Source organism: Rhea pennata, chromosome 4, assembly GCF_028389875.1.
Source record: "Rhea pennata isolate bPtePen1 chromosome 4, bPtePen1.pri, whole genome shotgun sequence".
NCBI classification, from domain to species: Eukaryota; Metazoa; Chordata; class Aves; order Rheiformes; family Rheidae; genus Rhea; species Rhea pennata.
The window spans coordinates 71,630,213-71,655,740 of NC_084666.1; the positions used below are offsets into that span (position 1 = coordinate 71,630,213).

The window sequence follows — 25,528 nt, forward strand, 5'->3', positions numbered from 1 at the left end:
TCTATATGCCACAGAAAACCACAGTCTGAAGGCTGTATTTTTTTCCCAGCTAATTAAGGTAGTTAATTAAAAGGGGTGCTATATTCTATTTAAATGAACACTGGATGGGGAGAAATGGTTCGTGGATCGGTATTCCAACCTAAGAGCAAAATTAAAACCTATTTTGTCCATTCACGGAGCCGCATCTCTGGGGACATCTTGAAGAGGTTCACTAACAGGTCATGTGGCTTCAGCATACGGCTCCCTGGGGCCAAGTAATGGATTTCTAACTGCCTGGCAGCCACTGAGAGTGCAAAGATGTCAGGTATCCCCTCACATTAAAACAAACAAACAAACAAAAAAAACAGCTATCACCCCATATCTCAGCTCTGAATAATTCAGGAAAAGGAATGCAATAACTCAGGCTAGAAAACCAAGGAGCAGCACCCAGATTAAATGCAGCAGAGGACAGGTGACAGGCTTTGTTCTTAGTACATCATTTAGAGACTACAAATGGCACCACTTCCAAACAGAGAAACTACAGAGAGAGAGAGACAGACAGGCAGGTAAAGCCTTGAAGGGACAGAGGTCAGTTTATTGAGAAACAGCCTCTGAGCCCAATCCAAAGAGAGGCAGATTCAAGCTAAGGTGTTTTTAAAAAATATAGTTCCCAAATCAGCTCAGTTTCTTTACAGGTAGACCTATGGGAGAGACAGGCTTCGGCAATCAAAAAAAGTAGATGTCCATCACCTAGAAATTGCAACATTTTGAATCCAGGGGCAAGTGGGAGGAAAGGAAAAGATGGATATTAGATTTTACCCTAGAGCAGCTAGGGAGGGAGGGGAAATTGTTAGCTCCCTGCCACTACGGTCGCTGCAGGCTCAGCTCTTTCCTCTTGGGCAGGGAGAAGGCTTTCTAGCTTGCAAACATGTGCGCACCCCTCGGCACAGGGACACCTGCTCTGCAGCATGGGATGACTTACCCACGCAGAGGATGTTGAAGCAGAAGCCCTGTGACGTCGACTTGTTGACCAGCTGGTCGGGGAGGCTGTCGAAGCCCACATGGCCGGAGAGGGACAGGTTCCTAAGGTCATCATTCTGCAAAGCCAAGCAGAAAGGCATGTGACAGGGAAAGCAAACAGCAGCTCACACTGAATGCCCCTGCTGGGTAGCAGGGCTGTGCCTGGCCTTGGGAGGAAGCGTGGAACAACGCAGGAGTTCGCTGGAGACGAGAGCTTCCCCAAATCACATAGTCTGACCAGCACCCCCAAAGAGCGCGCCACGGAGCAATGCAGGTTGCAGTGCGGCTGAGGCTGCCACTCCAAAACCCAGCGCTCCTCATGGAAAGCAGTGCAAGCAAGTGGAGAGCCAAGCTTGCGCTCTCCTTTGCTCGGTTTGCCGAACTCGCTTTATCCTCACAGCAGCTGGAGGGAAGCGGGACGCTCCTGCGCTTGCGATGCAATACTTTGCTACGGCCACAGCAGGACATTGCTTACACTGCTTAGACAATGCCTCTAAAGCCAGCTAAAATGCCTTTCTGGCTTTCCAGGGCCTTAGCTGGAAGGAAAACAAGCACGTGCGTGTAGCTCTGCAGATGGCTTGCCTTACAACCAACCTCATCTGACACGAGGCGCGAAAGCAGAGCACTGTTCCCAGTCTTTTCCCCACAACTATCAATCCTGTCACGCTGCCCTTCTCTATTTTAGGAGAAAAAAAAAAAAAAAAGAAAGAAAACACACACACCAATCAGGCCAGGCATGCCAGGCCCCCTTCACTCAGCCACCTTGGAGCTGGGAGTCACCTCCTGGACTGGCTCCCCTCCTTCAAGCTGCCCCGGGACTGGAGCTGGTAACGCTGAGGACCCAAGGCTGTTGTGTCAAGAGTAACGTGCTGGCACAGACCTCGTGGGAGGGAGGTTTGAACACCTCCAATATATGATATGATATTAAGGAGTCTTCCACAACAGCTGTATGGCAATTTATATAGGAGCTTAGAGAAATAAGCCAGTTTGGTCATCTCCCCTGGCAAATCACAGCTGCACTAATGCCTCAAGCACGGATCAAAAAACCTTGCTGTGCCCAAAGTGGCTCCACCGTTATTTCATGCAATCTCTTTTCCATAACAGGTTTGTCCTCCCTGACTTAGGATAACAACTTTTCCCCAGTCCTGGACACTGCCAGCAGAGCCACTCCACAAAAGTTATACCTGCTCAGCTGAATTACAGCCATTGGTAACCTCAGCTTGGTTTAAAACAGCTTCTTTTCCATGAAGTTTGCAGGCTTTGGACCAAGCATAGAAAAAGATAGTCTCCAGTTGCCAAAATAAGAATCAAAGGCAGAGAAGGACTTCTTGCTCTCTGTGCGATGGCCTCCTCAAAACGTGCAGCCCCGCTGAGCTGCTGTGAGACCACAGGGTCGGTAACCTGTTAGAAACTGCCAAGTCCCTCAGGAGCCTGCTCGATGCTGATGGAATTGCTAATGACTGCAGTGAGAAGGAAGCTATGCAGGATATTTAGAGAAAAAAGGGGGGGGAGAGAAATACTCTGAGAAAGTGCATAAAAGCAAATTTTTTTTAAAAAATATCCAAGTCTGTACCATTACCACGTGTAAGAGCAGCAGGGCAGGGGCAAAGGGCTCTTTGCCATGCTGACACATGGAGCTTGGCACTCATAATCAACATTTGAATTTTCTATTCTTTCGCATCCTAACCAGGCCTAACTGAAGGCTTAAGGCCAATACACCGGACTCTTCACCTCCACCCCTCCATGTACCGGAAGGGTATTCATCACCACAGCATGTAAGGAGGGCAAGGTAATTAAGGGATGATGCCTTTTGGGTAAAAAAACAAACAAACAAATAAAACAACCCCCCAAAAGACCATCATCCCCATTTACCCATGACGGTGATTTTCCTGGAAAAGTCCCCGACAGCAGGAGACCCTTGGATTTATGCACGACATGAATGAGTTAAACTGAATATTTGTGATGTTAGTATTTTTAAAACATCAGTGGGTTTGGGTTTATGATTAACCAAAGGGAGCTCGGAGAACGTCCCCGAAAGCAATAGGTGCCTGTGACTCAAGCCCCACATAAAGTGGTGGGTGTTCAGCTTCTCTCAGCACAGCATCAGTATCTCTTTCCCTGAGATATTTTAGGAAAGCAAGTTATTTGCCTCATCACCAGTTACTCAGCAGGAACAGGAGTTAGAGTCATATCTTGCATCTGTGTCAGTTATTTTTTGCTGCACAGAGGTTTTTTTTATTATTATTCTTTTTCTGCAAGTGGCAAACATCAACAGTGGAAAAAAATGAAAACAGCATCTCTACAATTTCCAACTCCAATAATTTGCACAAGCTGCGCCACGTAACGGGAGGCAGAAACGTAGCCCAAACACCGAACCCTTCAGGAAGGGCTCCGGGGCTGTCCCAGCAGCTGCGGACATGGTGGCAGGCGGAGACAGCCCCTGTCCCTTTCCTGCAGCTTGGCCCGCGGCACAGGTCTGGGCAGGCAGACTGGAAGCCGCAGGACCTTCCACGAGGCTCTGCAGCCCCTTCTGCCGGGGCAATCTGCATCCACAGCAGCATGCAACGGCAACAGCTGAGGGGACCCCACCACCCTGAAGCCCCCAAAGCCCGCTCACAGGCATCCAGCTCTGCCCAGCTTAACCCCGCCGAGTACATACCCCAGGGAAGCACTATCACGCAGACAACTCGAGACCGCTAACTGGATTAGTTCCGCTCCTCTCTCGCAATCGGGTCAGAACATTTTTGCCTTTACACCAGAATTAGGTGAAAGGCCCAGATACTTTCTCCACGATGAGTAGCACAAAGCTTCCCATGTGGCCAAAACTACTTCTGGATTTTTTTTTTCTTTTTTTTTTCTTTTCTTTTTTTTTTTTTTTTCCAGCTACCAATTAGCCTGACCGCATTGGGTTGAGCTAATAAAACTGGAACTGCCCAGCGTCACTGCCGTTCCTGGCCCTCAGGATGCAGGAGCATGTGGCAAGGATTGAAACAGTTCAAAACTCAGAATAGCTCGTGGGCTCAGGTTTTATCAACATGGAAAGGAAACCTCTGTTGGAGAGCAACAAGTGCAACTGCTTAGTGTGTAATTAGCAGAAAGGGAAAGTGATTCATGCATTCAGTCTGGCAAGACAGGAATGTTTTTAAAACAACAGGATGCTAAGTTAGATGGCTGCATTGCTCTGACCACGAACTGCTGCAACAAGGAAAGAGCCAGCGGGTTAGCTTTTGGTCTCAAGAGAGCCATCCCAGTAGGAACTGGGTGCCTTCGCTTGGAGAGTGGTCAAAGGCTGACATACAGCAACAGTTCAGCTCAGCTCCTCTCTTTCCACCACCCCTCCTCCAGGTACACCCGTGGGCCAGAACAACCCACGGGCTGTCACCCCCCAGGAACGCTGTCCGAAGGGATGCCTTGTTAACGCACTGACGGTTCAGCACGTATGGAAGCAGCAACCTCGGGCTCACACGGTAGAAGTCTGCTCATCAGGAACCAGAGTTTAAAGACATCAAGTGCAGTCCTTACACTCTCGCGCTGCAGGGCTTAGGACAGAGCCACTTCTGCTTTCCCGAGCCCCTGTGCTGTCAGAGGAACCCTTCCTCCCTCCCCACGCACCACTTACACAAGTGGAAAGCCACTGCAAGCCTGCAGAGCTGTATGCTAACCCCTCAACAGCTGTAAAGTAACACATAAATACACATCTGTTTATTTGGACAAGATGTTGATCATTAAATTTCTCCGGAAAGCGACCTGCAGCCCATCCAAGAACTGACATTTCTTGAGTCAACAACAAGCTTTCAGATCCTATTACTCAAGCAAGGAAAACAGAGACAAGTCTCCAGATCCAGAGGCACTGCTAGGACCAGGGCTCTACTACATCCTGTTACCAGAAAAAGATGGATTGCTGGGACCTCCATTCTCCAAAGTCTTAAGAAAAAAAAAATGCTACTCGTAAAAGAAAAAAAAAAAAAAAAAAAAAAAAAACGGGGCTCTGAGTTTGCAAGCCCTTTCAAGTCTACTTAAGATCTATCTTTCTTCATATGTAGCTCCTAAAGGTTTTACAAGTCAAGCAATACTGTAATCCATGCTCAGTTGCTACCAGTGGGTTTGCCTGGATTCAGTTCAGTGAAGCTTCACAAAATTATTTGGCTGATGAGGCACGTGCAGGGAGAGAATCATCTCATTCTTTCTAAGCCACGGCGGCTTGGCAGAGCTAGCAGGGAAAAAAAAGGGGAAACACAAACTTATTTTCCTCCCTGGAGTCAGCAACAGTATGTCTGTGCGCAGACCAGGAGGTGGAAATAAAGGTGATCAGACACGTGCCACTCCTCCGGAGACAGCACGAAGCAGAGCCATGCCCTCGTGCTCAGGCAGCTGGCTGATCTGCCATGAAGCAAACGACTCTCCTGCCACCTTCGGAGCAACCTCGCTCCCAGGAGGCTGCGCAGAGGCTCCAGGGAGACATCTGCATTTATTGCCCTGCTCTGCCCTCTGCTCTCCTCGTCCAAGTCCAAGCCACGGCAGCAACTAGGCGTTTGGCCCAAGCAAGCTCCCAGCTGAGCCTGTTCTGCTTTAAGACCGCCAGCTAAGTCTTCCCCTTGATCCTCCTCTGTTCCCTGCTCCTGGCAGCTGAGGGTCACTTTCTCATGGCCTCCGAAGAGTTAAAGAAAACAAAAATGAGCCTCAAATTTAAGGAGAAAAAAAGCTGGTATGTAAAATATTGAGCTAAACCACAAATATGAAGCAAGTGTTTAGTTATTTGAGGCCACACGATCCAGAGGAGCCTTGAAGAAATTCTGAAAGCTTTTGTTGTTGTCAGCATCTCAGGCCGGCTAAATTTTTGCCTGCATGCTAGGCATGCATCCCCCTGTTTCCAAAGAAATCTCAGGTGCTGGATCCAAAGCAAAGAACCTCAGGGTTACCTCAATCTGTCCCGGGACAGCAAGACAGCCCAGAGACAGCAGTGAGTGTGGAGATGAAGAACAGTTAAGTGAGAACTGGATCTGTCATACCTTTTACCTGCATTAAGCCTAAAAGCCAGGGTCCCTGCCAGAGGAGCACAAAGAGCCAACCCCTAAACCAAAGCTAAGATCTCCGTTTAAGCTGCTTGAACTGACACCCACAAACCACCTTACTCTCCTCAAATAGATAAATGAGGGTTGGACCCTTAACTCTTGAGCAAACTCAAATATAATAATAAGGGACAAAACTTCTAACAGAGAAGTAATTCCTCTCCTTTCAGTAGCTGATGCACTCACACCAGAAGAAAACAGCCTGCAGCAATCAATCAGTTAATAAAGAAAGGAAGAACTGGTTTTTGTTAGGATAACCATCAGTGACACCCACAGAGGAGGGGGAGTTCCTGTCTCCATGCTTCTGCTGGCTGTCTGCAGACGCGGGCAGATGTTTCTGCAAGCTACTTGATGTCTGGGAGGTCTTCTTTTGGGACAGCGAGAGCAGACCCTTTGCAAGGCCTACCTCCCTGCTGCAGATTCATGTGTCACATAAGCCGTGAAGATTCACCAGAGAGGCAGGGCAGGCTGGATGGCTCATACCTCCCGCCCTGCCACCAGTCCACCGGGCGAGGGAGCGGCTCCTGGCCGAGGCTCCCCGCCCATCGCCCCGCAGGGCTGAGCTTCACTGATCCATCTTGCTCTCCCTAAATAAAAGCTGGCACTGGCTGTAGCTGCCTAGTGGCATACAGCTCCTTAACAGAGCACACCTAATTTGCGAAGTCCCCTAGCCCAGCCCTCCAGCCAGGTCTGAAACACTGAGCAGAAAGCCAGGTCTCCCTCCTGCCAGCAACAGGCAAGACTAAGTGTTACGCCACTGCTGGCTCCTCTCTCAGGAACCATGGAGGTCCTGGGGAACTCAGAAAGGCTCTGAACATGCTGGTTTTTCCTTCTTAATCCTGAAGCATTAGGATAGGGAAAAAAAAAGTTATCTGGTGGGAGGAAGGCAGGAAGCAATCTGGCCAACAAAGCCCCCAGGGGCGCAGCAGCCTGGGGGGGGAGGCGTGCTGCCCCTCCTCGCACAGCGAGCCGCTCGGCGGTTACAGGAGTTTGTGTCTGGGGAAGCCGCAGGCCAGGAGAGGCTGCAGGCAAGGCAAACCGGGGGGGGTTAGCGAGGGCGGGGGGAGACGCCCTCAAGGCCGGGTCACCCTGGACACGCTAAGGTTAGCGCAGGTAACGTTCCCTGTCCAAGGTGGGTTACCGACACCTCCTCACGGAGACCCCTAATTCCTTCTTAGCCCAGCAAGCCCCCCCAAATCAGTCGCGGGATGACAGCAACGAGGCTACGGCACGCACGCAGGGTGCGGGAGTGAACAGACATGCACGGAGGGAAGGGCTTGAAGAGCAGGAGGGGAAAACCACCAACAGGCTCCTTGTGGCCACCTTTTCCAACACGCTGGCCCAAACCAATACGGCTCCACACGGGGCCCCTGCAACAGCCAGCAGCAAAAACCTCCGTCCCCCTCGCTCGCATTCGGGAGCCGCGGCCCCGGCCACGCGGCAAGGACACGCTCCCCGCGGCCGAGTGCCTCCACGGCGCGCTGGCGGGGAGGCCAGGGCGGCTGCGAGGCCGGGGAACTGCTTACATTGGCACGCAGCAACGACTCAGCAGGAGGATGGAGAAAAAGGATACAGTCGCGTTCCTCTGTGAAGAGGGAAGTCAGCAAAATCTGACAATTCAAGAGTGGCTGCAGGGAGTGGGAACGAACATTTATCTTCCAGGCAAAATGTTTGGCTAAAGGTCAGTGCAAGCTCAGAGCAGTAACAGCTCCATTTATGCCAAGAACTGACATAAAAGACATTTTCCTCTGTAGGTTTCCAAAAACCACAAACCTTTCTATTTGGAGTAAAAGTGACTAATGCCTCTAACAGCCCCTGATGTCACAAATTGCTAACCAGCAAAAAAGCTGGACTCCGGGCATGATAAGGACCATATGTGCATTCCAGCAAGACTTGTAAACTCGCAGAGGGGAGGAGGGAAAAGGAAGGGAAAGAGAGAGAGGAAGGGAAGGAGGGGGGAGAAAAGAGACATAACGCGACAAACAAGAACGAAGACCATCCAAAGGCAGAGCCCAATGAGAACCAGATGCTCTTGGATCCAGCCGGCCAGCGTCTCTACCGGCAGCAGGACAACTGCCTTTTTGAACTCCTGCGTGAAGCTGATGAAATAAATCCTGGAGTTCCTGCTCAGGGTCAGGCTCCCCAGGCTGAAGCACCCAACTACTCCCGTTCCAAAGCTGCCAGCAGTTCCTTACGATTTCTCTGCCTTTTTGTCCTGCGAGGTGCCCCACGAGTGAGGAAAGGTAAATACATCCCTTCCAGCGTCCCCACTCAGCCGGGCACAGCGGAGAGTTGCGGCGTCCTTCACGCCAGCCCCGACCCAGCAGCCTGCCAGCTGCTGCACGGCAGGGGAGCGAGTTTGTGACACCAGGCCAGTTTACACTAGCTGGAGAAGAGCATTATTGGGGGAAGACTGTGTTCTTGTTAGACTAGAGGACATTTAATCCCATTACGATGAAAAACAACTCAGATTAGACAAGCAGAAGCTAACTGAGAGGTGGAAAGAAGGCTTCTTGTTATGCAGTCCTTGGAAACGCTGAGTTTTTTTGGTTTTTCCTCACCCTTCCGGCTACAAAGTCCCACATCATCACAGATACGAATTCCAGTCCAGCAAGACTGGGGGAGGGAGGGGGGAACAGCAACCACCATCTCCATCTGTATTCCACTGTCATGCACTCAAAATAGCACTGTGAAACAGCTGCATCACAGGCTGTTAAACAAGCCGACGTAGTCTTAGCCAAGAGCCCTCCGCTGAAGGCCCGGAGCAGCGCGGGGCTCGCACGGGGAGGACAGCGCGAGCCGCGGACCTGGCGAGCCCGGCAGCTATGCTGAGGCAGCAGCGGCTGGCAGGCAGCTCGCTGGGAGGGCGAGCTGGGGCACCGCCAGGCAGAGCCAACGGCAAACGTGGGAACGCAGCGCCTGACCCGCTGCCAAGTGCTCCTCCAACCCTCCCCGGGCTTCCACCGACTCCCGTTCAGCCCGGGGAGCGAACGCAACCCCAGGAAAACGCAGAGATTTCTAGAAAGGAAAGAGCTGCACAAGCAAGCTCTGTGAGCTGCTAACAAGGCAGCGTTGTTTCAGTACCTGAATCAAAGCAAGGGCAGCCTCAAGCATAAAAAGCAACAGCTTTCCTGCTAGGTTGGCAGAGCTGGGCTGCCTTGCAGTCCCTTAGCCCCATGTTTTCTTTCCTGAAATCACAGCCCCGCACCAAGGGCAGGTTTTGCGCCCGTTCAATGAGCTCCAGGACCAAACGATGCCCGTTACCGTGCCCAGGATAACTCACGAGCCCCGGGAAGGATTAACAGGACCTGAGCTAACACCCTGTGCCCCCACTGCCTTGCTCACAGGCAGACTAGTGCCACAGCATGGTACCGCTCCGCATGCAGACACCAAAAAAAAGCAGGCCCAGTCTCCAAGCAGGGCCCACAAGGCTGTCTATGAAAGGCACGTGGCTTCAGGCCATCTATCCAGCAGTCTGCTCAAGCCTGCACTGAGGAATTCAGACCTACCACAGCACCTCTCTTCACAGGAGACCAGGCTGACACCGTCATGGTTTTCCCATTTACGTGACAAGCATACGGGAGCTTGTCTTGGGCTTGGAGTTGCAGGAGGGCCTAGAGGAAGCCGGGAAACGCGCTCCTCGGGAACTCCCTACCATGACTTTCACGGCCGTGGTGAGCGCTAGATCCACACCGTGGCCTCCCAGAGGAGTCTTGCTGGCCCAGCATCGCCAAGGAAGTCTCAATCTACTATCAGATCAGCTCTTTTTAAAGCCAGATGCTATTATGCACACACACACGACAACTCGGGATATAAAAGAGCAGGCCAGAAAACATTTCAGATTCAGATGAGCCCTGGTTTTGCCTCTTACCAGCAGTGTATGCATTGAGTATAGTTGTGTAGAAGTGAGGCAGGGGAACACAGAACTGGAGCAAAACTGGATTTGTACTTATTTGTGTTATGATCTAATTTCTAAGGAAAGGTGATTTCTGAGTGCTAAGTCACAAGCCTGGAGTATGCCTCTCACACACACACACACAAAAAAAAAAAAAAAAAAAAAAAAAAAAAGACAGCGTGTTTAGCCCTTCATGGCACATCAAGCTCTTCTAGGGCACGAGAAATTCATTCATCATTAATGATAAAGGTCAGCAATCAAGGAAAATACAGGTTTACAAATAACAGTGTTGACCTCAGCATGCAATTTTGTATTTTGATCAGGACTCAAAGTTGAATTAAGCTGAACCAAATCTGCATGGGAAGAAAAGGTCAAGGCTTACTGAATTACTAATGCTTCAAAACTGAGTGCTTGTCAGCTAAGTTTGCAGACTTCGTGCAACAATATTCCCCACCCGCTTCCCGAGTGCCTTCACTGTCCTGCCGTTATCTAGGAGAGCCAATACAAAGATTTTTCATAAATACAACGGAGCTTCAAGAGCTGCTCCCCATTTTAGCTGAAATACTTCCTTCCCTCCTGCTGACTAATTCCAAATATTTGTGGGTGCCTTGAAAGACTGTACTTTGTCCTTCCAAAAACGTTAGTTGGGCGTGAGAGTTCTGCCAGAGGAAAGCGGCTCTGATCTAGGTGTGCGACGCAGTCCTGACACTGGTATCGTCAGGAAGAGACGTGAGTACGAGGCCACGCTACACCAGGCGTTTAGCTGCGCGGATAGACTGCTACGGATACTTCGCATTTCTGGACTTGACGGGCAGCGCAAGGCAAAACATTCCTCTCGTGGCCAGGAATGTTCCCACAGCCATCTCCACACTCATCGCTCGCAACAGCGCTCGCTTTCCACTGCGGCCCTGGGGATCGTCCAAGCCCTGCAGAGCCTCTGGGCGGGACACCAGCAAACACCCAACAGGCGCTCAGAAATGTCTGAGCTCCAGAAACGCATTATAAAGGAGACAGCTAAACAAACATTCGCAGCACCAGAGGAAGGGATTAACTCTCTAGAAGCAAGGGGATCCAAGGAGAGGCTGTACAGCTCTAGTTTATGGGTTGTAGCAATGACCAACCCTTTTCTACAGATCTAAACTAACCACCGTAAACTCGCAGAGTCCCACTCTGCCTCACGTCTATTTTTCTGCATTGGAGTTTACGTTGAGCTATTCTTCCACCAAAAAAAGTCTTCCTCGAATTCTAGCTCATCTCAACTTTAATTAAAAGCAATGCAAAGTGAAAGAACCACAAGTCCCCACCAGAGAAGCCACCAAGGCCCCTTTCCAATACCACCACACTCGCTTACACGCTACCTTTTTGTCCCCTCCAAACTGAGTCCTCAGCCTTCATCACCAGCAGACTGCAGTGACAGCCAGTTCCTGTGACAAGTTGTGGCCTACATACTGTTTTCTTGCTCAGGCAGGAGGTGCTGGCCACATACAGAGTCAGAGATGCTCTACCAAGCAGATCTCACCAAGAGGGAAGGGAAAGACTTGAAATCTGGCCAGAGGCAGCCCTGGCTGGCACTGACATAGGGAGAACATCAAGTTTCTCCCCGAGTCCCCCACCCCAGGCATCAGACCTCCGTGACTGCAGACAGCAAAGCCTGGGGACCATTGATTTCATTGCAAATTAACTCAGGAGGAGCTCAGGTCACCAAGCAAGTGAAGACAGCCCAAATGAAGCCAGCTACCTACCATCTGGAATAAGTCAGCTGCAATGAGGCTTTGCAAACACTACAGCCGAGGTGGAGAAACCGTGTGCTGCCTTCCTTCCCCGCACGGCCACAGCGCAGGGGCTCCGGGTAGCGCAGCCGACTGGCCTCAGCAAGAGGCTCCCGCAGCCCCAGCTGGTCTCAGCTCATGCTTCAGCAGCTGCAGTCAGGCTACAAGGAAGCAGGTTTGCAGGCAAGAGCGGACCCCCTGAAGGTGCCAGGAAAGGGGAGGCTTTTTGCATAGAAACCCCTCACAGGCCATTCAGAAAGCAGGCTGACAGCAACGCGGCCTCCTCCAGGCCCCTCAGAGTACCCTGGCCTCTGAGGGAGGCTCAAGGAGATGCCACCACCCTCGAGCAAGGGTAAGGCTTTCCCACAGGGAAACAGGGCCCAGCCTTCCACAGGCAGGCAGCACTCGAATGCAGGGAGGGATGACACCTAACATTAGCCTTGCCTGACAAGTTTCTCTCCCAGGAACCTATTTTCCGAACACCTCAATTACTGCAGCAGGAATTCCTTGGGAGTAAAACAGTTTCACTGGTGCAATTACAAATATACGGCAATGAGGCCATGCCGCAGCTCATGGGACGCACCAGGCTCCCAGGCTGTTCAAGCACAGCTTCCACCCGGGGGCTGGATCCTGGCGAGAGATGGCAAGTCTGCGCCGGTGCAGAGACATGGGGATGGAGGCACAACACCCCGCTGCTGGGAAGGCAGGCCAGCACTGGCCACTGGGTGCCTGCCACGGGCCCAGCCCAGGCACATGGCCATCACCCCTCTCCTACGAGCCCCCGGCACTCCCTCACAAGCGCACGCAGCACTTGCATGGCTCCTAGCCATATTTTGGCTTGCAGCTCTCATGCCCTCTGAGATGCTGGCTGAGCTGCCCCCTCCCCACCATCACCAGTCCAAGCCCAGCAAATCCAGCTCCAGCATTCCCCTCAGTTTTGCTTGTTCACCTATACATCCATGACGACTTCCTCGCTTGCAGCTTGCTTAGTAGCGAGGTGCTCCTTCACAGGAGATACATTTTAGAAGTGAAGTTTTACAGCTGCCCTGTAACCTAGAGTAAAAGCAGAAACCTTGCCTTTCTGAGAGATGTCTGGAAGGGAAGAGCTACAAAGAAAAAAGGAACTAGAAAAGCAGATTACTTTGGTGTGCTGGCTAAGAAATAGCCATACACATTGGATTTTTTTTTCTTCCCCAACGCCTTTACCTGTAGTGAGACAGGAACAGCTACCAGGGCCACCAAAATAACACAGGCTAACACAAGGAAAATCCAAGCCCAGCTTCTGAGCAAAATACACAAGCGCAAACAAACCTGTTGTTTCTGAACAGCTGTGGATTTGCACCCACCTGACCCGAGCGCTATGAACAGGCTCGCTGATGACTAAGGGAAGGCTGGGCATCATGTACAAACTGCGGCCTCAGCTAAAGCCCTCAGATGACTTCCGCTCTTCTTCCTGTCTCTATCTCCTCACCCTTTTTGGCTAGGGCTTAAGCTTTGCTGCCAGGCTTTCCTCCCAGACGCTATCGATTTCAAAGCAGCCAGCCTTGTAACAGAGCCCTCTACATGTCCTCCACTAACATCCTGCTATATTTATGTGGTGTCCAAGCAAGTACAGCCATAGATTTGGGCATCTGAAAACTGCCTGCCAGTTGTTGCTTTATGGACAAAAAAAGGACAGTTCTTCAGTGGTGGCACTTCACCAGGAAGCCACCGCTCGTGGACACGACCCACTGACTGTGCAATATTCAGACAGAAGACAGCAAAGCACACTGCCTCACTGCATGGTAGAGACAAGTGATGAGAGTGAAGCAAAATGGTGTAGAGCCACAGAAATTTTAGGGGCAGCCTTGAGGCTAGCACTTCACAGGCACCTCACCTGCCAAAACTCAGAGAGCCAGACACCGCCTTTGCTCTGAAGTTATGCTTAACACTAAAAAACCTTAAGCCTATATAAAGGCTAACATCAGGTTTAAAAAGCCCTAAGTCATGGATGATAAGCCATCAGGAAAACAGGAGCAGCACCTGAGCACGCAGTGGAAGCCATGGTCTGCCATGCAGCCTGCACATCCAGCCAGGAGAAATCTTCAGCAACAGAGCGCTGCCAAATGGCAACTTCTCATCTTCCAGGATTTCGAGCAAATTTATTACTTAAAGCCAGATGCAGAGCTGGCGCAAGCTGCTCCGTAAGAAAAAGTTTGGCCCACGATGCATTTCACAAGTTCCTCTCTTCAGTAAACCACACGTGCTGGTACCTCTCCCTCCTCCCCACTCCGTGGGGAAACAGAGGCAGGTGGCTGCTGCTGGGCTGTGCATGCAAGCGAGGCCAGGCTGGCAGAGGGGCCGCTTCAGGAACCGCCTGCTCTCCAGGTAAAGGTGCTGCCACGCCTGGGCCTTGCAGGAGGTTACAACGCTGCTGACCAAACTTGGCGTTTGCCCACAGCAAACGCCGCTGGGGGCTGCAGTTTCTCTCTTTAATAATTAAATCCCAAGGGGAGAAGGGGAGACGCTGCAATTCTCCACCGGCAGCTAAGGGAGCGGGGACTTTGGAGGCCCGAGCAACAACATACCCGTCCCGCTCCAGTCTCCCTCTCGTGCCCGTTTCAGCCTGCTGCAAGTCGCTGGAGCCAGTCTCCTGGTGACTGCAGGACAGGCTCCTGCCCACGAAGCCAGTGCAAGGACAGCAATTAACATCAGCTGGAGGATTCAGAGAGAGCAGGGCACAAGCAAGGAGAGAGGAAAGCGGCCAGGAGACTCAATACTCTGGCCATAAAGTGCAGCACAGAGCATTACTGTGTCACACCTGGTAGACACCAAAATTCTTTGGGGGTGGTGTTTGCTGAAGGCAATACTGTATTTACTGCCTCCTTTTAGCTGCTTGCACACATCCCAGGCTCAGTGGTGTTGCTAAATATCCCCAACAAGTTCCTAAGCAGCATATCTGGACTTCAAGGGAGGGAGCTTATTTGTGAGCAGAGGAGACAAATCTCATGCTGAGTTTCCCCACAAACACTAACTAGGCATCAGCAGTTCTTGAGAGGAAGGGGGGAAAAAAAAAGAAAGAAAACTCTTAGAATTAGGAAGGGGGGGGGGGGGAGAAATCTCTTTAAGACAGTCCAACATGAAATGAAATCTGAATTAATAAAACCTCAAGGCTCCACACTTGCCCTCGTGCAAATGGTTTCAGATGCTCCCAACTCGTGAATCTCCTGCCAACCAGCATATTTTTATAAGCACATTTTTTGGTTTTGCTTTTGTTCTTTTTTGTCTATTTCTCTGGTTGCTGTAGAAAAAGCCATATATACACAAACCCCCAAACAGAAGCCCAATGGGAACTGAATATAAATGCATAGCATAAGCAAAGAGGAGAGAAGAAAATAATTTTCTTCTAATTCTCATTAAGTTTTATTAACACAAAGTGTTATTTTGAACAGGTATGTGTAGAAAAGCAAGACTCCTGAAGGGAAATATTACCAGTATTTCTATAAACCACCTCACATTAATGAATAAATTCCAGGCACTAATTAAATACATCCTATAACTACAATATACTATTCATATTTATAAAAAGAATTCTCAGAGCTCAGTCTAAAACCTACTATCATCTTTAAAGGGCTCAATCCTCCATCAGATGCACAAAGCCCACTCTATCAGAAAAAAACAACAAAAAAATCCCCAGGTCTCAGAAAACATCTTGCACACTAACCTGACCAAAAAAAGAAAAAAACACAACCCGCACCCACACACCAAAGGCCTTCCAGGACTAAGAGCCCCATGCTCTGCAAGCCTGTTCACAGAAAACAGTCTTAGGGTACAAGGAAAGGAAACTGCTCTGACTGCTTGTGGACTTATTCCCGATTCCCTGCATGTCGGCAACGAGCATCAGCCCCTGCTGCGCACTCCAAGAGTGCAGCCAGTGTCAGCCTCGAGGTCAGCTAATTATAGATATTATAGTCACATACCTAATGGCATTAAATAGCAAATGGATTTATAAATCTGTGGGGGGAGGGGTGGAGGAAGTAACCATTTAGTACTGCCACCATGTACCTTAATCAGCACTCAGCAGATGCTGCGAACACCTTTCCGATACACCCGTATGCTCTCCGGTTTCCCATGCTCACTGTAACATCCCACAGACGGCGCAAGGCGGGTCCCCAGCTTCACGGCCGGGTCGTCACCAAGGCCTCTAACCCGCTGGGTTACCTCAGCGCCCTTTACCACGGTCTGAGAGGAGGGGGGCCGGCGGCCCAGGCCCAGCCCCTGAGAGCAAGGCGGATTTCCAGATGCAACGCTCTGCCGGTAGCTCTCTGCACTCTGAAAGCTGGATGGAAATCCCCCCAAAAAGCTTTAATTGAAATGCAACACACACCCTCAGCCTTCTGACCTGATCAAAACCCAAGGGTTTGCAGTCGCTTACTCACAGACTAGGAGCAGCACCCGGCCCAGGGATGAGCGAGGGAGACCAATACGCTTTCGTGCCAGGTGAAAGCGCGAGCTCAGTTAGCACTGCAAATGATGCAGCCGAAGCTTTTGAAAGGCTCAGCGCCACAGCCAGGTCCACGCAGCCCCATCCCATCCCCAGCCCCATCCCATCCCCAGCCCCATCCCATCCCCAAGTGCGCCAACACGGACATCCCCTGGGGGCGTCGCTGGCCTCACACTCCCCGTGGAGGGCTTAGCTTTGCCAAAAGCACGGGCATAGCTGCTAATGTAACGGTTTCTATGAAACAAGACGCTTGCTGGCACCACTCCACTGCTTCCCAGCGACGTGGCTCTGCCAGGAAAAGGCCTGCAGTAAAAACACAGTCCAAGAAATTCAGTTATCGATGCCTTCCAAAAGGAAGGAGAGACCCTGTTTGCTACAGCCAAGATTTACTTGCAGCATGGCATGTTTTAGGGGAAAACGAGGTCTATAACCAGAAGACGGAACTCACCTCCAGGCTGGTCAATGACTCCCACGCATGAGCGTGCCAAGGTCCCTGCTGTGCCAGTGGCGCGCTTGCGCTGCCGGCAAGGCCCCTGCAGAGCTCCCGCCGCCCCGAGGAAAGCCGGGCGGCACACAGCACGGGCCGTGCGGCCGCAGCAGCTGAGCTACAGAATCACCGAGAGCGTCCGCTCTCGGGGAGCGGCGCCCTGCCTGTCCCCAGGGCTCTCGGAGGAGGTTCTGCTCAGACGGTTTCCAGAGAGCCGCAAGGACGCTAACTCCAGGGACGGGCTCGACAGTGGGGTTTCAGCCCCCCCTTTGAAGGCTGTGCCACCTCCATGCAGCGGGCTCACAACGCTCGGGAGACCCCACCACAACACGCTCCCAGGCTTGGTGTCCACCACCACCAAAACACCCCTGCCAGAGGCACCCATACTGGCTGCTCCGACACAAGCACGGCTCTATTTTGTGACCACGTCTAGAGGCATAAGGGGCAAAAACACACCAGGTAACATCAAGAGCTAGAGCCAGCCTCTCTGCAGCTGTCTGGGGCCACCCTGCAACACTTATTCTCGCAGCTCAGCTGTGTGCATAAAGCTTTGAGAGAAGCACAGTGAGACCTGGAGGGCTTGCAGAAGGGTAGCTATCATCGCTGGCACTCCTGAGGTAGAAGGATACATTTTGTTAGGAAAAACAGCATGAGTGGAAACCACCAGACTTTAATATTGTTCTTAATGCTGCCACAGAGTTGCTGGACAAGCAGAGTGCAAATGAACAACAATTTGTGGGAGGTAGGCACCAACCCGACCCTACAAATTGTCCCAGGCTCCTCAGCCACGTGCCGAGGTTCCCAGACACCTTTGGGAGTTGGGCCATTAGCTCTTCGTACCTCAGTCCTGCTCTCACGCAGCACCGCACTAGTGTAATTAAAGGTAGGAGGCCAAAAGAGATGGAAACAGGCACGCAAGTGCTGCTGGGTTCCCATCTGGCTCTTGAGTTTGGTGCTAAGGCAACGTTTCAGTTTACTAAACTGGAAAAAAAAAAAAAAAAAAAAAAAAGGTGCCCAGTGCCAAGCTCACAAGCTAGATCTAAGGTCTGTAACAGCACCTATGTGCTGTGAGATGACACTTGCCAGACTATCAGAGTACCTGTACTAAAGGGATTGCCCACCCATGCAATAGAGATGGTGCAAAGGCTGCTTGGGAACAGTCTACATCTACAGTCTCTCCCTGTAGGACATTCAGCCCTCTGCTTCCTACATCTTGTTCAATGTGTGAAGAATACTCAGCTTTAATACAATTCTGCTTACTGGTCTCCCTGTAGAGCGTCCTGTGCCCAGCACTGCTCTCCAGCAGGGACAGTTTTTAGGAACTAAGCATGATATTTCCAGGTATTACTCTGATCTCCTCCAACGTTACTTTGCCTGCAGCACCCCCACTGCTCACAAGACCGTTGGCAGAGGTCTGCGAGTGGCTGGCACGCACCCACATGCTTGATGGAATCACGTTCTTCCAAATTCATAAATTATTCCACGGAGAGGCTGCTGCAATATCCATTAGCTGTCGATGGAGCCCTGCTAAAAGGTTAAACTGGAGCCAGAACCCACTCCTGCAAACAAATTCTTGTTTGCCACTGTATTCTGCTTTGACTGTCCATTCCAGACACGTTTGTTTGTGCTTCAGAGAAATACAAAATTAGTCAGATATAGAGTTACTTTTAATTTTTGTCCTCCTGTCAAGACTTGTGCTGTAGCAATCCATGCCCCTGCTTGTAACAGAAGAGCATTAAGTGAAGGCCAGACTTAGTATTTTTCCTTGATTTATCCCCAAAGCAAACAGAAGAACTTCTTCAACATATTATCTGTCTGAACAGTCCAGCTGCTCAGACTCTTTTCCCAGATACTCAAGTTGAACACATAGCTGCTAGAATTCAAAGTCTCGCAACCTCAAATACAAACAATAAACGTTCCACTCCACTTTGTGGAAATATGTTGCTCAAGGACAACTTTTGGAAAGGAAGAATGGAATCTTTTGCAAGGCTGTTGCTCAGAATTAAAAAGCAAGATGAATTGCCATTAGCTTGCATCTTCTGCAGTTACTTTATGCTACAGCTTTGTATATCCACTTCACTCAAATCTGTCTCATCCTCTCTTCCCCCTAAAAGGCTTCCACCCCTAAAAAGTGGGATCTACTGCTCAGGATTCCACAGCCCCCACTCCACACACACACTCCACCATCTCAGCAGGAGAGCACAGGCGCAGCTCAAGGCAGGCTGCTTTCCTGCAGCTCGATTTGCAAAGGCAGAGCACCCCGGGCCAGCACACAACTGCGTCAACTATGGCCCCACGCAGATCACAGGCTGCCCGTATTAGATCCCATCTTCCAGGCCAGGCTGCAATTCCCCTTTTTTCCTGGAAGCACCAAAATAGGGGGCAGTGTGTGGCACGTATCCCTCTGTAAGCAGAGAGGTGAACTGTTTAGCTTGGCCAACTAACTATGCCAGCACACATCACACAACAGCTGAGCTCGAGTCAACCATGGAGCAAGCAAGACTGACAGATGAGCGAGGGTGCTGTAAAGCGAGAAGGCTCTATTGCACGGTGCTTCAATTCTATGCAACAGCAAAGTTTAAAGACCTGAAAGAGCAGCTAAATCTAGTCACAACTTAATGGAGCCATAGGTAAGGATCTGGGAAGACAAACATACCCAAAGGCAAATGCAGCCCGCTCTGAGCAAATGTTTCCTGCAAAGGACTCTGGGGTTAGCTCAGAGCATGGCAGAGCAGGGAGCTCCACAACTGCAAATGCCGGAGCCCTGCCTATACCCGGACTGGTGCACAACTCCCATGCGTGCCGCATGCTTTTGCCCTTAGCTCACGTTACTTAGTGAGAGACACAAAAGCAAGTGATCTGCTGCTGCACGTCCCTTGTTAACGCTGCAAAGGCTGGAGACGCAGCAGCCTCTGCATCACTTGCAGGAGCCCTACTTGTGTAAAGCCAGGAGGATGCGCTCACCCGGCCAGCGCTGGCTTCCCTTGCACCCTCCAGCGCCTCTGAGCCTAGGATGCAGGGCCAAGGCTATTGTGCAAGTCGCTGCACTGGGCACCAAAACAAAACGGAAATACTAGGTTCCCTGCCCTGAAGAGCTTCCAGTAGCAAAGGTATTTCCTATCAAGGCTACCTCAAGACAGTATCAAGTAATGCGCAGTTGCTACAGCAAGCACGGCTGGGGAAAAGGAGAGCATCTGCACACTCTTCTCCCCAGGACTTCTTCCCATGGCTTTTCACAGAGGGACCAACCACTGATCTCATTCCCAAAACACAGATCAGCTTTTAGCCTGCATGAGTTTTATACTTCTCTTCAATATATGTAAGCTATACTATAGCTAGGCTGCCTGGATTTATACTTCCAACTTTCTGGCACATCTCACTAGAGGAAAACATCAGGTTTCTTGGTCAAGCTATAAAAATATTCCTTTCCTTAGGTTATACCAAAAACAAGTAATGCACATCCTATGGAAAAACTGCTCTTCTGAACTCCATTCCTGACGAAGCCAAACCGTAGGGGAAATATGGCTCTCTATAGTAACAGACAGTGGTCACACACCAGGCTACAATTTAAAATAATGTTTTTGTTTAAACAAACCAATCAAAACACCTGACTTTGATGTGCAAGCGTTCTGGCTTACAGCAGGAGAAACTCCCCACATCTTATGCGAACTCACAATTACCCTCAATTGCATTTATATTATCCCAGGGAAACAAGGTCAATGGAGCTGCTCACACTGTTCACTTTCAAGTCCTAGTTCCTTACTGAAACTATCTGCTAAATCTGCTTAAAAACATTACTTGCATATTACCCTATTAGAAGAGTCACTTTTAAGAAAGTTGTTTTTAAATGAGAAGTACTTAATCTGGCAACGCATTTTGCTGCAAGACCCCACTATCTGACTAGAGCTGTAAAGGTGACCATGGCTCTGCTATTAATCCTTAGATTACAACTTCGCCCCTTACAGAACAAGAAAAGCAATCATGAATTGTTTTATATGGAGAGAAAAATCGAGGGCACGTCAAGATGATGCGGTTTGCCCAAGACACCCCGGGCCATCAGGGCGGAAGCACTTCGAGCATGCTGACTGCTCAGGCTCGGATCCCGAGCGCCCCAGCAGCCCCTGTATTTACCTCAGGATGAATAATTACATAACTACATGCAGCATAGGAAGAGCTATTTCCAGCTGGATAAATATAGAGCTACCTGGAAAAACAACATCCAAGGTCTCCTTACACTACTACTTTTGGGCAATTACACAGCAGAAGCCAAGCAGAATTGCTCTTTCCTTGCCACAGTGCCCATCAGCTGCACAGCCAGAAGACAGCGCACTGCTTGGAAAAGCTGGTTAATATCAACTTTCAGCCCAGTTTCTCTGCAATTCTGAGGATCGGGAAGGGTCTACATCTCTCAGGCCTATGAGAAAGGCCAGAGCGCAGTGCAAGAGCTCACCTAAAACCAGAAGCGAGGGCCACATCCAGACTCCAGCCGTGGACTCATTTTGGTTCTTTGGAAATGAGAACAGCACATCAAAAACACCTCTTCCAGGCATGGGGGAGCCGACACGGAGGCAGCACCCTGCTGATCCCTGCGGTGCCAGTCCCTGCTAGGAGAAGCCCTTGCGCACCAGCCCAGGCCCGGCAAGCACCGGCCCCCGACAGCCCACTCCCAGAGATGCTCAGCACCTCGCACCCTCATGGGCTGGCTGGCACCGAGGAAGCACCATTGCAAAAGCAGGCTTAAAGCTCAGACGCCCCAATGACTCACTCGGGCCTCTAAAAACAGACAGAGGGAGCAGGGGAAGAAAGAACCGTAAATTAGGTCAAATGCTACTGAAAAACGCCAATTACTTTTTATATAGCAGATTGCGCTCAAATGTCATTTAATCTCAGCTTGCCGTTGTCAGATATTAGCTTAAATTCCCTGCTTTAATATGGCAGCCAAAGCAAAGTGCCGTGTATTCAATATTAATGAGACAGATGAAACAGAATGAGACCAGGTTGGCATTTTCTGTGATAAAAGGAACTGTGGCAGAAAAGCATGCCTTTAAAAACATTAAAGACTTTTCTTGTTTGCTATATACAATACACTATATATACTATATTGGAAATAGAAAAAAAAATGGTTTCCAAATGCAATTTAAATCCCTTATTTTCTTATCCCCAAAATTAAGAAAGGAGCAATCACTCCTTCATTGTTTCTTCTGTTAAAAACAGTAACAAAAGTAAGCCAAGTTACCTGGCCACAACTAAGGAAAGCCTTTACAGATGCAATTGATGACAGGGGATTTGAAAAACAACTTTAATTTTCAGCATCTACACTCTTGCACTTGCATACAGGCAAAAAAATTGAGAGCACAGACGTCCTTGACTGACAAAAAGGCACAGCGAGATCTGTTACAGCTCAGCCTGGACACAAAGCAAGTTTTGGGGAGGAGATAGAAGGGAAGGATGGATGAGGGTGAATACGCTGTGTGATTTACCACAAGAACAAACTACTGGGGGACCTGGCAAAATCTCTACCCTTCTTGGAGTCTTGACATTAAGGTTTGATGACTGTGCACTGTCCAGTCCTGGGTGGCTGTATTAAGCCTTCTAACCACTGGCAGTATTTATGGCTAGCAATACACCTGCCTACAGTCCAGCAACCTACCCTGTTAGCAGTAAAAACTGAGACTAAATGAGACCCGTTTCCAGCAAATTCCACGGTGAATTCACAAGTTCCTAGAAGAATCTCAGTCTTTACAACATTTCAAATTAGGAACAACAAAAAGAAAAAAAAAGAGCTTTAAACTATCAAAACATCAGTCATACTGTTTCTGTGTAAGCTCACTCTATGGCTTTAGATTTAATTCTACTGATTATAACAGAAGGAGGCAGAGCAGAAAATGTTTTGCCATACCAAGCAGCAGATCCCTCCTGTTCCCTCCCCAAAACCAGCCTTCCTACATTTACGTGTAACCTCTGTATTGGCAACTCTGTACATTTCCTACGCAGACCCAGAGGATTTGGGATAATCCATGCTAGTACAGAGAGATGCCAAGAAGTGTCAGTGATAACTAGATATCTTCACCTTTCCAGGTTGCAAACTCCTTATTTGGAAGCCAGGCGTCTGCCTGCCAAATTCTGTCCCGGGAAGACAAAGCCAGGACCGTCACCCTGGGCTCATCTGAAAGCAGCCAGAAGCTGTTAGGCTGACTCTCAGCTTGTAAGAGTTGGGGTTTCACAGGGGCTGAAAGGAGATGATTTGTGCTCTTTGAAATGCAAAGATTTGGCCGCGCCAAGAAGCAAGAATCTCTATCGGACAGCATAAAAGCAGACGTGCAGTTCAGTCTCCCGTGCAGTTTTGCTCTTGTACCGCACTGCGAGAGCGGTCCCTGCGGAAGAGGGAAATACAAGCTTGTGCGCCGTCACCGAGCGAGCCAAGCAAGCTGACTACCAGACTCACTCCTCTCCCACTTTTGTGCTGTTTACAGACAAAAACAGGCTGCCACCACCAGACTGTCAGAAACTTAATTCAAACCATGTTAACGTGCTGAAGTAAAGCATTTAGTGCAGTTTGTGCACTCAACACAGATGTCTGGCAAATAGACCTCGGCGAGTCTCCTGCCTACTAAGGGTGATGTGCTTTACACTGCACCCAGTTAACTCAGGGGAAAACACCCACAGACTTTACAGAACAGTGCCAGACCCACATACAGCCCCAAAGAGCAACGTCTTGAAAACTGCTTACAGAAATTTCCCTCGGGATTCAAAACATGATTCTCCACTTTCATCTGTTTCATTCAGAAATTATATTAGCCCCTCTCACATGATGGGAGTGTATGTGGACCTCCAGAAACAGTTTCCATTACAATTACTGCTGTTCATAGGAAAGTTTTCAGGAGCTGCTAGCAAAGTGGGTAATATCTGAAGCAAAGCCAAAACATTTTTAAAACAAGCCTTTTCCTATAAGCTTCTGCCAAGTATCCATGACTAGATCTGGTAAAGAAATTAGCTGCAGTTGTTATACTTCAATAATGTCTTTCAATGGCTAGATGCCATCCAAAAATGAGGCAGGGATGCAGAAACAGAAAACCCACCTAGATAACACGAAGATCTAAAGAAGCCACCAGCTGTGATAAAACCCCTTCCCCTCCCAACCCCCCCCAACACCAGTAGCCTGCTCTTTACCATGATCTTATGTGGGATGATATCAAGGAAAACAAATGTCTACACCTGCAACGAAGGATTGAGCTCCTCCAGATTTCCAGCAACTTCAAAAGCACTAATTGCAGTGTCAGACCCTAAGGCTACCTACCCACTTTTCTAGACACAGGAGTCTCGATTTTCAAGGAAGGAAACCCAAGGATAGTTCAAGAGTGGTCAATTGCAGAGCCCAGCAAAATAAATGTACTACCAGGGAAAGAGCAGCAATAGCCTTTAGACTAGGTTTCATGCCATCTGTGGGTATCACTTATCAGTGCTTATCTTTGTGAAGAAGCAGAGCACACAGATAGCAAAAGCTTGCAGAAGGGCTGGATATTACTAATGGAGAACTGCAGGGAGCTTCTCTTCCTCACTCACCACAGCTCTTCCTCCACTGCCTCCTTCAAGCGCCATGCAGGCCTTGCCTACACCTGAGTCAATCGCACCTGCCTGCGCTGCAGATGAAAATACCTGTCTAGGCTCGTGCAAGTTCCACATACCTCCGTGCTCAGCGCTGATGTAGAGGAGCAGGAGAGATCTCACAACATAACGAAGCAGCCAAGGAAGAGCATCTCTTGCGGCCATCTCGCTGAACAGGTTACCTAAAGGCACTCAAACCATCACATATGAAATGGGGAGGAAGGGGGAAGACTTGCTCACCATTGCCCTTCTTAGTTAGGGCGGCAAGACCCTGAGCTTGGTCTTCTGCCTTTCCCATCTGGAGCATTCTCCATCAGTGCTAATGCACTAACAGCGCCACAGTGTCTGAACCATTATCACGCATCGCTTATTACAGCGGGCCGGAGAGCAGTCACGGAGGTGGAAATGAAGGGAGCTGCATACTGTACCTAAAATAAAGGTGTTTTGAAGGGTTTTGTGGGGGATTTTTTTTTTGTTTTGTTTTTTTTTTTGTTAAATCACCTGCTTGTACCCAACTGCTCTGCACTGCAACTGCTTCAGCATCTTCTCCTGCAAGAGCCACTGCAGCTTGAGACCTTGAGCCAAACCACACAAACAGGAGGCCGGACAAGGTAGAAAGGTTTGCAAAGTCGGAAGTCCATGTCCCCTTAGCACCTCTTCTGCAAGAAGAGCCACAAGGCACTGTGCAGCCTCACACTCGTGCTCTCAGTGTCACCTTGAGAGAGGAAGAGGAGGCATGGCAAGAGCACAGGGTTGACAACTGCCAAATTGCTCAAGCAAAGGCAGGCAGCCAGCCAGTAAAGACATCTCTCTCCTGGGAGCTATAGGGGTGGGAGAGGGACATTTAAGACATGCCTCAGCTCCAAGTATTTTATGTCTCAGATTGATGCTGTTCAGTTAGTCCCCACCACTATTTCAGGCTATACTCAGGCACTGAAGTCAACTCCCTGTGATCTCATCCACACAAAAGGAGGTTTGTCCAAAGATCTCCCTCAGTTCCTCACTCCAGGTCAGCTCAACTCCTGCTGGAAAGGCCAAAGGCCCCGCGCTCGCAGTGGGCTGGATACAAAACCTGCCCACGTGTCTGAGACAGCACTGAAAACAATGCGAGGAGGAAGAGGCAGGTTCCCGCCATTGTTAACATCAGTGGGAGCAACAAGAATTGTCTGAAAGAGTTTCCTACTGCAGGCAAGGCGCCGAGGTGAAGAGAGGAAACGAGAC

At 49.8% G+C, this 25,528-nt stretch overlaps 1 protein-coding gene across 2 annotated transcripts in view; it reads right to left on the minus strand.

Moving 5' to 3' along the window:
- SEPTIN11 (septin 11) overlaps positions 1 to 25,528 on the minus strand; it is a 56,859-nt gene that overhangs the window by 28,108 nt on the left and 3,223 nt on the right. For both annotated transcript variants that reach the window (XM_062574234.1, XM_062574235.1), the window contains exon 2: positions 962 to 1,076. In XM_062574234.1, coding sequence (XP_062430218.1) covers positions 962 to 1,076 — 115 coding nt within the window. The remainder of the gene's footprint in view (positions 1 to 961; positions 1,077 to 25,528) is intronic.